This window comes from Rhinocladiella mackenziei, assembly GCF_000835555.1.
Source record: "Rhinocladiella mackenziei CBS 650.93 unplaced genomic scaffold supercont1.1, whole genome shotgun sequence".
Taxonomy (NCBI): Eukaryota; Fungi; Ascomycota; class Eurotiomycetes; order Chaetothyriales; family Herpotrichiellaceae; genus Rhinocladiella; species Rhinocladiella mackenziei.
The window spans coordinates 1,675,710-1,686,234 of record NW_013550604.1 but is presented as its reverse complement, the minus strand read 5'-3'; the positions used below and the strand labels follow the sequence as shown (position 1 = coordinate 1,686,234).

At 51.5% G+C, this 10,525-nt stretch overlaps 2 protein-coding genes across 2 annotated transcripts; both read left to right on the top strand.

Moving 5' to 3' along the window:
- Positions 1–4,526: 4,526 nt before the first annotated feature.
- Z518_00589 (uncharacterized protein) lies at positions 4,527–4,946 on the top strand (the record flags this gene model as incomplete). The annotated part of the gene is made up of 1 exon (XM_013421191.1): positions 4,527–4,946. One exon carries the CDS (start codon positions 4,527–4,529, stop codon positions 4,944–4,946), a length of 420 nt encoding a protein of 139 aa, XP_013276645.1.
- Positions 4,947–6,482: 1,536 nt separating this feature from the next.
- Z518_00588 (uncharacterized protein) lies at positions 6,483–8,977 on the top strand (the record flags this gene model as incomplete). The annotated part of the gene is made up of 4 exons (XM_013421190.1): positions 6,483–6,756; positions 6,818–7,960; positions 8,082–8,756; positions 8,814–8,977. The coding sequence occupies 4 exons, from the start codon at positions 6,483–6,485 to the stop codon at positions 8,975–8,977; spliced, it is 2,256 nt and encodes a 751-aa protein (XP_013276644.1).
- Between the last annotated feature and the right edge of the window lie 1,548 nt (positions 8,978–10,525).

Below are 10,525 nucleotides of genomic sequence, written 5' to 3'. Positions count from 1 at the left end.
GTAATAACGTGCCTGACTCCGAACCAACTTCGGACCGGCCGGATAGTTTGCAGACGTCCCAAACCAAAGCAAAGGATCTGGTCAAAATTGATATCTTCGAGATCCGAAGCCGTGGATCGTGTTTCCCTTATGTCAGTTCAAGAAATGTCCGGCCAAGGCGCTGCACGATGCTTTCAGCTATTGCTGATCCACGATTCACAAACACGAAGGAGCCATCTTTGTCAATCTCGGTTGAACAAATGCGTCTGCCGATCCTTCACATTTGTCATGATTGAAGGAGGAGCTGGGCTTTGGTGGGCGCTTGATTTGGGTAGTGGGGCCCGTTCTGTTCGCAAGCAGACCCGAGTTCCCCCCCCCTTTAGTCCGCCTGATCGACGACAGGGAGCCATGCTCTGAAGCAGGGCTACAAAAGGTTCGCACTCCAAGACCGAAGCAGACGTGCAGGGAAGCTGATCACAGATCTGCATCGGCAAAAAGCACAAAAAGGCAAGAGCATTCGGAAATCGTCCCTACCAATCAAGCCCCAACGCGGCTCTTTTAGCGAAGACGAAACCTGGTCACCAGATCGCAACTATTTGCCATCCAGCATTTTGACCATTGGGACTCATTGGTCCTGTCGCTTAAGGCCGCAAGACATCTCACTAACCAAGACCGTATTTTCACAAACCTGCAGGGTGATAGAACGTCGGCTCGAAGCCACTGATGAGGTCCCAAACTGCGGTGATTCATATCATACTCCCGCATTGCACCCGACTCGTGGACAATGCCGACACCACCAAATTCATTGGTATGAGAGCTCTGGGAGAATAACAATAGTCAGACGGCTCAGCTTCAGCACTCTCCTTCAACTTGTTTACACCCAGTGCCCGCCGACAAACGGTGGTCTCTTCGGTTACCACGCCACTAATGCAGAGGCTGATCATGATGGGAACCCAACTTGGAAAAGAGATGTCTTACAGATATGCAGCATCAAAGGAGTGTCCGGAAAGGGGTTCCAGATATTTGATTCCGCACTAATTAGCGAGGCTGTGGACTCAAAACCGGATTTTAGCATTGAAGTCGAGAAGACAAAGCTCGAACCTTGGCGACACTGAGCACCAAACAACAGACCAATCCAGACCAGAGGATTCTTTGATTCTGGGCATGGCTCGGCTAAATGGGATAAATTCCATGACAGGGTTACGAGCTCCGGTCGAGAGCGAAATGCTAGGACGATTGGAAATGTTGGCCGCGGTCGACTTTCGAATTTCCTCGTCACAACTTCTGGTCGAGCCCCCAAAGGGGAGACATGATCTCGGTTACGCTGTTTTTTTCAGGGTGATAAAAATACGTGCACATGGTTGTACCAAAGTCATAATGGACGCCGACCATGGTGAATTTGCGCCACATGGATGCTGCTGTGAGTTAGGGGATTATGCTGGCCGCCATGGATAGCTTTCTTGGATCCTATTCAGTTTCACGGTAGAAAGGGTGGATGGTCCACCGGAAAATGCAACGATGTGTGTAAAAGGCTAATCACCATAACGTGAAGGGCTCCAGTGAGAACACGTTCCAGTGGGGAAACCTCAAAGACTTTGGGTGGACGAAAAAGCTTGCCCGCGCCTGGAGGGGAACACGGATAGGCCTGGCAATCTACCTAAACGTCCACCTACAGTGGGGACCTACGAGTCTTGGTCCTTGGAGATGAAGAGGCTGTTTTACCATCCGAACGAGTCTCGAACTCGAGACGTTAAAGTCAATCCAAAGATACGTCGAAATGTGATTCATGATTTTCAAACATTGGTCATGAAAGTCCACCGATGATCCTGCAATTATTCGCATAGGAAGATGCCGCCGAGATGCTGGCTGCACATCCAAGATGATCGCCTGTCGGGATCCCACGCTTTCCGCGATGGACGAACCATCCAAACGCAGCCACCAAAGGCAAACGCTCCTCTCCGTTACTCTCATCATCCAGGCGTGATGAACCGAGATGAGGTCAGGACTGAGGCCGATACGGCGTCATTTCCAGGCAGGCATTGGGTGTTTTTGTCATGACCACTGTAAAACCAACGGTGATTGAAAAGCTGATATCATGAGATGAGCACGACCCCCGCCGAAAAGTCGCAAACACGCTATCGTGAACAACAGCCCGATCAAGTTCCAGGATGGAGATTAGAGGCTCGTGTAGGGGGGAGTGCGACTTCGAGAGTCCAATAACGAAGGCGCCTGATGACACGCGACACAGATGAATAGGGCTCAGAGAGATAATGCTTCAAGCGACGCCGCAGAAAGGAGCCTTCTCAGGAAGATGCGATCCCGCAACCAGTCCCATTTGCGTGATGGTATTTGGAAGAGCGTCATTCAGTTGCTTCTATTATTAATGCTTTCGCACATCAGCGAAATCAGGTTCCACGTCCTACAATAATGACTGAACCCGATTCAGCGTGCAAGTCCATAAATGGACCCCCAATCAGGAACCTGAAGTTCCTCTCGATTCTATCCCAAATAAGGCTGAGCAATGATATTATTATCCTGTGGTTTCCGTGAGGTCGTCAAGAATCGCCGTCTTGGTGGTTTGAACCACTATTCTCGGGCACGGAACGAAAGACAGGGGTTGTGAGGAGAATGCCCAGGTAGAAAGTGGGCGCCATGTCGACCCTGGTAAATGCCGGCTTTGGAACAAGAACGATCATTCGCTGGACCGGGGCCTGGATAGCAGTTTGCCGGTCCGTCTGACAACTGGGTTGTGGTTATTTTTTCCTCGACCCTTCCAACGCTGATTTGCGCCCGCCATTTCTAGAAAGGGCAGCTTGAGAATGCATTTCCAGCCCTGATTCCGAGTCGGTGAAGTCCACAAACTGGGCATCGCCGCGTGAAGAACCAATGGAGAGCAGAAGTGTTGCTGGCAGAGGGTTTTGTCGGATGCGTCAGTGACGCATCATGACCTTCCAATCGCTGCGGCCGATGAAGCTTCAACACAGCAGATTGCAGGGGAGAGGGGTGACACTTGACCGAAAAGGCTCCAAGTGCTGATCGACGGCGCCATCAGCCATATCAAGGACCAACGCCGGGCCACACATGGCAGTTTACTCACTGTCGCATCGCAGGATGGGCCTAACGCTGGTTTGGGTTTAGGCGCGCTTGAATGGACGAGGGTCTGCTCGCCACCGAGCGGAGACATTGGAGGTACGTAATGTTACGAGGAAATGAGAAAGATACTGGAGGGTCGGGGGTTCGAGGAGAGGAAAAGATACGGGAGTACGACACATACTGTGGGTGCCAGAGAAGCAGGAACGTCCAGGATCAAGGGTTATGGTTTTGAAGATACAGTCGGTCGGTTGGTGGTCCGCCAGGTTTCCCACGAACATCCGTTATTGTACAGAAATGGAATCCGACAGCGACGTGTAGAAGTGGAATCAATTTCGCAAGCACTCAACCTAGCAGGTGATGTGACTTGAAGTGACAGGTTGATTGATATATGGGGTTAAAGGTGAGGAGGTCCGAGTAATTGAGCTAACATTTAATATTCCGCACTCCATCCATCCAGAATCAAAAACTCACTACGAAGTTTGCGCGCCAGATGGTGCGAGACGGTTTAGGGTGTGGGCGTGTGAGTTTTGACCGATGGTGGTGGTGAGGGGAAGCATCAACAACTGGTGAGGGAAAAGTCAGCCGCCAACCAACGACAAGTATTCTGTGTCCCAGACTCCCGGCTAAGTGCCTTCTGTCCTAGTGGCCTGGTAGGCTGGGAAGTTTATTCCCGTTCACCCCTGTCGGATGATCGCCGGCACCGTGTTTCGAGCTCAAACTCTGGGCAGGCAGTTGGAAATTGCAGGGATCCCACGAGAGGCCCTTCGGCCCACGATCCACGAGCCTTTGGAGCCATGACTCAGATAGAAGCCATGCCGCTTTGATACCCTCCCATTCGAAACTCTATTGAAGACCGAGGGCCTTGCCCGTGACATCCAAGTGTACCCAAGAGGCGATGTATTTTGATGTACCAGGTGTGCATTGTATCTTGCGCCGGAGGCGTTGCTAAAAAAATTCGAAAACCTGACTGACTTGTGAGATCTACCCACAAAAGCGGGCACTGGCGCTCTGTTCCCATTTCCACTTCCATCTGGAGATGCCAGGAATTTCTTTTGTTGTCGAGTAAAAAACGTGCGAGTAATAACTGCTCCTCCGTGCTCCGTGCTCCGCCCTAGCCGCTTTCTTTGCGGTAAAATCACCTTCCCTTCCCCTACTAACTTAGAGAAACTCAAACATTTATACTCTCTTGCTCACTCTCGCTATTTACAGTGTTCACTGTTCATCGATTATCTCCACACTCGACCCCTACTATTCCTCAGGCCTCCTCCATTCGCGCGACGAGCGCTCGCCCAGGGGAGGATTCTCAACCTCACTCGTCCCCCCTCCCCTACTTCTTCAAGCCCAACCTCGGCGGGTCCTCCATCTCCAGTCCTGGCTGGTTTCCTCTCTGTTCCTCGATCCCGACCCCTTCCAACTTCCCTGGCGCAACCAGGCTCCCTGCCTCCCGCCGCGCCATGGCGCCCGCTCACGGCAAAAAGTACGCCGTTGCTTCGGAGAAATCATCAGGCCCCGGCCATGCAGGCAATAACACCATTTATGCACAATCACACCCGCGTGCGCCAATTGCTCAGGCAGGCCCCGCGCATCATCCTCATGCACATCCGCGCAGCAGCGTCAACAACAGCATCCCGGGGCCAGGCCAACACGCCATTCATAACCCGCAAATACCACAAATTCCACTCAATAATCCACCGCCGCCCTCTGCCGCACCAGTGCTGGACCCTAACCCCGTCGCTGGTCCTGGCTCGGGTCCTAGTCACGGTCCTGGGGATCCTGATGTAAGTCACACCCCATTTCCCAAAACCCTGACGGCACTGGAATTTTCAAACTGTTTTGATTTTCGTATTTTGGCCATGCCCTGGTCTGGCCGTTGAAGCTTTTTTGGTCTCTATCGGCGCTGGTACTGCCACGAACAGCCAATATCCACCTCTCTTGTGCCTCAAACCCTGGTACTGGTCAATGGTCCTGGCTCCCCGTGTTAGTTCTGCTGTTTGGTCGCATGTTTCCACTGGTCCTTCGTTGTTTTTTTTCTCTCTCTGATCCCAGTTGCTGGCCCCCGAATCCTTGTTCGCCGCCGCCCCTCACCCTGGTTCCCGCCCAACCCTGTCTCCCCTCGACTTTGATCTCCATCTCTATCGAGCTTGCCTACTGGTCTTCCAACTCCAACGTGCTAGCCCTTTGACGCTTGGGCCAGATCCACTCCTTCAACGCCGTCCTCCAATCCTCCAAGCATGGCCTCATGCCACTCATGTTATGTCCAGAGGATCCACCATGTCCACCATGGTTCCATACCTTCCCATACCAAGACTTGGGGTCTCGAAGCTCCCGTGCCCATCGGCCTCGCGGCCCACTTTGATTGCAAAACTGTCCGTTTCGCAGCTCGAATCAACCCAGTTCCCTCGTCCCTTTTACAGGACAGATGCCGTCGGCTTTTCTGTATTAATCCACTTCTTCATTCTCGCCAAAACTTGTTCTTTCAATCAATCTGCCCTCACGCTTCAGACCTGCACCGCCACGTCTTGACGTTCATGCCCTGCGTTTTTCCGTTTTCGATGTCGAAATCAACATCCATATTCCGGCCATTCAAGATCCTTTCTTACATAGAGACCTACATTTCCTCCACCCCAGTCCTTCCCTTCTCCCCCAACCCAACCCAGTTCCAGTCCATTCTGCGGCTCCAAGTCAGTACATGGTACGCCCGGCTCATTTCCCCCCTGCCCTGAACCCCCCCCCCCCCCCCCCCCCCCCCCCCCTGGTTTCCTGTGGCTGTTCTATGTTATTCACATGCCCTGTCTTGACTCCCCTCCAATGCAAATCCATTTTATCGTTTCGAAAACCCAACATGTCCACCCTGGACTTGATCAACACCTGAAGCCAGAGTCTTAAAGCCTTGCACATTTGTCGTATCCTGGCTTCCTTGCTTGTTGTCTTGTTGCGCGACCCGACTCGCCTTTTCTTTCTCGTTCAATTCCCCCCTTCCCCCTCGGGTCGTCTGGCCAATGAAACTCCCCTGACTCCAATTGAAGCACGAACAGTTCAATGAACCACAGTTGAACCATCATGTACGCGCATTTGGCAGTGACCCTGTTCACAAGTCGCGATTCTGTTGTCCAGGGCCCCCCCCCCCCCCCCCCCCCCCCCCACCAAATTGTCTTCCCCTGGTCTCTCCACCATGAACCTGGTGTGTCCGAGCGAAAATGGCCTCCCCAATCACCGACCCTTTCCCCCGGTTCCCCATTAACTGAGATCTTCGCCGCCGGTCGGGCTTGATTTCTCTTTGCCTGTCTTTCTTCATCCTGGTTTCCGTCAAGACGTCTTTATTTTTTATTTTTTTTCCCCGATTGACCAGGCCCATTTTCGTTGCGAATCCTCCACATGTGGACGAGCCTATACTAACGGATGGACTCTCCATGCAGCATCGCGCCACACAACCCTATCCAAACGTTGCTCCGGTCCATCACGTCCAGCAATCGCAGTCGCGACCGTTGAATAGCAATCAGACGCCTCAGCAGCCGTATCCGTCTCCGAACGTATACACGCCGCAGCCAGGTCTTCAGTCGCCATTTCTGAACAACCAGGCTCAATTTCAGTCACAACAGGCGCCAAACGACGCTCCTAATTACTATCCTTCGAATCAGAGCCCACGAAGCCAGCATAGCGGTGCTGGAACCTACTATCCGACCGGTAAGTGGGCGGTTTGCGAATGAAAATCGCTCTGGCCCTTCCGAAATTGACGTCAATTTAGAAAAACCCGATTCTATGGCAGCGACAGCGACCATGCAGAGGCCCTACCCCCCTATCTATCACACTCCGCAATCGAATTCACCGGCGTCGGTGACCTCGCCTCAATCTCATGACCATGGAAGGCCCATGTATGGCCAGCCGGCTTCTCAATTGAATCAACCGCTCTACGGTTATCCTCAATATCAGTCAATGAATCAAGTACACCAGCCAGCATATGGAGGCCACCATGGACAAACTCAGCAGCATCAGATGAATTCCCAGCCGATGTTGCCGTATCAATCTACTACTCCCCAAATTCCTCAAAGCCAAGTTGCTCCTCATCACTCTACGATCTCAAGCAGTCCCAGGTTGAAATCCGACGCCAATCAACAATATCAACAGACACCGCAAGCTCGACCGGGCATGCTTCCACAACAGCAGCAACATCCAGCTCCAGTCCCGCCCACCGCTGGCCTTTCTCAACAACAACAGCAGCAGCAGCAGCAACAACAACAACAACCACCGCCCCCGCCGCCGCCCCCGCCGCAGAATCCCAATCTTCCGCCGAACTCGAATGCGGCTCCCGGGCCCATTCCTGCCACGACACCTTTGGTCGTCCGACAGGACGGAAATGGCGTTCAATGGATAGCTTTCGAATATTCTCGAGATCGTGTCAAAATGGAATACACCATTCGATGTGACGTGGAATCGGTGGATGCTAATGCCCTGTCGCAAGAATTCAAATCCGAGAACTGTGTCTATCCGCGGGCCTGTGTCCCCAAAGAACAGTACAAAGGGAATCGACTGGGATATGAAACCGATTGCAATCAAGTAGGTTGGGCTTTGGCCGAATTAAATCCATGTTTACGAGGAAAACGCGGTTTGATTCAAAGGGCAGTCGATAGCTGGAGGAACAGCAACCAGGATCCGCGATTGAGAAGCCGACGGGTAAGGCGACAAGCCAAAATGAACAACCGGTCGAAGTTGACGGCTTCAACCGCTGGCCAAGCACCTGGGTCAGCTGGTCCCGTATCGACGGGGCTTCCTGGTCCAAATTCAATGGCCGCTCCGAGTGCCAGGCCCCCTGGTGCCTTGCCAAATGCACCGACCCAAATCTTACATCGCCAACAGGAAGTATCTCCCACCGGACACGAAAATGTTGGAGGTATGTCTTCCTTTGCATCCTGCTAGGATTTGCACTGTCTCTTTCACCATTCGGATCCTGATCCCCCGAATCGGTCTGCTTGCTTTCTTGATCTTTAGATCTCCACTGACTTGGGAAACAGCAACCCCGTACAACACCGCCCCGCAAGCATATCGCCAAAACTCCACACCGCAACATATGCCGAGTCCAAACGACATTCGCCAGGGTCACGTTTTCTCTGGCTATCCCAATTACCCAGCAGTTCCGACCAGCATGGCTCCATCAATGGCTCCCTCGATGCAGGGAGGTTTGCACCACCTCGGAAGACCCGGGGGGACGGCCGCCATGGCATCTAAAGAACAAACCGAAAAGGAAGAAGAGGACAATGCCCTGTTCGGCGAACTGCCCGAAGGCAAACGACGAAAGTTCATTCTGGTCGAAGACACTCAGAAGAATACCCGAATACGAGTCAAGGTGACCTTGGATCAAATCGAAATGAGTGAGATCCCCGATTCATACCGAAAGCAGAATTCAGTCTTTCCACGCGCGTATTTCCCGGTTCAAATGCAAAGTGTTCCCGATTCTACCCGAGGGGATCGATTTGTCGAGGAAGGGGATGAAGTGGACGGTGGTGCGCCCACCATCGGCAAGACGTCTGTCGCAGTCCAAACCGGTGATGGTGAGGCTGAGGTGGATGTGCCGAAAATTTCTCGAAGCAAGCGAGTTCGGGAAGAAAAGATCAATGAACTAGGATATCGCATGGCATGGGGTCAAGGTCGAGTGTTTTCGGCCCGGCCCATCTTTCTTGGTCGTGCCCGTCCGTGTTGAGGATGCTCTTTGAATGCTAGACGGACTTGCTAACGCTTTTCTGCAGTGGATGCGTATCGAGGCAAGCAACGAAGTGCCCTCTTAGCGGCTGGTTCGGAACCGTCAACCATCCCAGCTCATCTCGAAACACGACCAGGAAAAAGAAAGTGGCTCGAAAGAACGAAAGTCGTTGCTCAACCGCCAACACCGCCAACCGCCGTATCCGACTGAACATCATCTCCCTTGTCAGTGAAGATTTTCTCGAGCCTTCGTTAACGTCATGTAACGATATCACCAAAGTACAGTTCCGAATCTTTCGAATGTACATTATTGCGGATCGATGTCAATGGGATCGGTCACGCGAACGAGAAATAAAAAAAAAAAAGTTGGACACTAAGCGATACCCAATTTTCCGAGCCTACTGGATTTTGTCATTTTCTTGTCATCTTGTCGAGCTTTTGCAATACAAGCGTGACTTTGTCTTTTTCTCCCGAGGTGGAGGCGAACAGCATTTCCAATGTTGCCCTTTTGTGATCTTGATGGCCCCGAAAAGGGGAGAAATTTGACAGATGGAGTATTCTTTTTTTGCGTTGGATATGGGAAATATACTTTTTGGGGGCTTGGGCCGAATGGGAACCATTGTTTGAGAAGAAAAGACCTTGTCACGGATACCCCTTTGCGATTGTCAATTCTTGAGAAGCCCAGAAACCTCGACTGGACTTTGAAGTCTTTGTGTTGATTCCAATGTTGAACTTTCACTCGGACCGTTCTTCTGGCAATATGGATCGAAAACACCCGCCATCACGCCCTCTTTCTACTTGAATTGCTTTTGGACGACTGGAAATCCTTCGAACCATGACGTCCTTTTTCGATTTTCTCCTCTTTTTCATGTATCTACATATGTCCCTGGGGCATAACCCACTGTCTTCATCGGAGGAAATTTTTTTCATTGTTTCATGGGGGATCTGATGGAGGAAACGGAATGGAATGGGCTGCATTGGTGGCCATGGACTGGATGGATTGGGGTCAAGAATTTTACGGAAAGAAAAAGAGCACAAAGCGGAAACGAGAGGAAGGAAGGAAGGGATCACTTTACGGAATGAATATTCAAATCTTGGGCTTCTCTCTTGGGGGTGTTTACCTTATGATTTGGAGCCAACCACACAATATTACGGCAGTGAAAACAAAAACCATCAACATCAACCATCCGCAACAAACGGCCGACAAATTGCTTTCTTTGCTTTTTCTTTTCTTGTGGTCCGGGGGATTTTGCTAAGCGAAGAACGGAAGAGGGTGGTCGTGTGAGAGAAGACCGAAGATTCGAAACAAGCCATATCATCTCGCTCGCTACCTACTGGCACTGTGATGACGATCCACCATGTCTGTCTTCAATGGCCCTCTGCGAAATCCTCCCACCACAACCTAGTATGGAAGATGAAGTCCACGGAGAGATACAGATACAGCTCTAGGTGTCGATCATGAATGCAGCCCTTGAAGCTCTCGTCGAGTGCTACCATTCGCATTCTACCGGCATTTATTTCACTGCAACCCTATCCTATCGCATCCTATTTCATTTTCATTGCTGTTGCCATGTTCCCGTTTTCTCCGTCTCGTGCCGAATTCAATATCACATAATATACATCCTCTGTCATACCCAGTCTACCAAAATCACCTCAAACGAGGACCAATCACTGGCTCCTTCAAGGCAGGACGACCAATACTGAGTGTCAGTCCGACCTATTGCAATTCTTTACCTTGATGATTACTTTTTGCCCACTT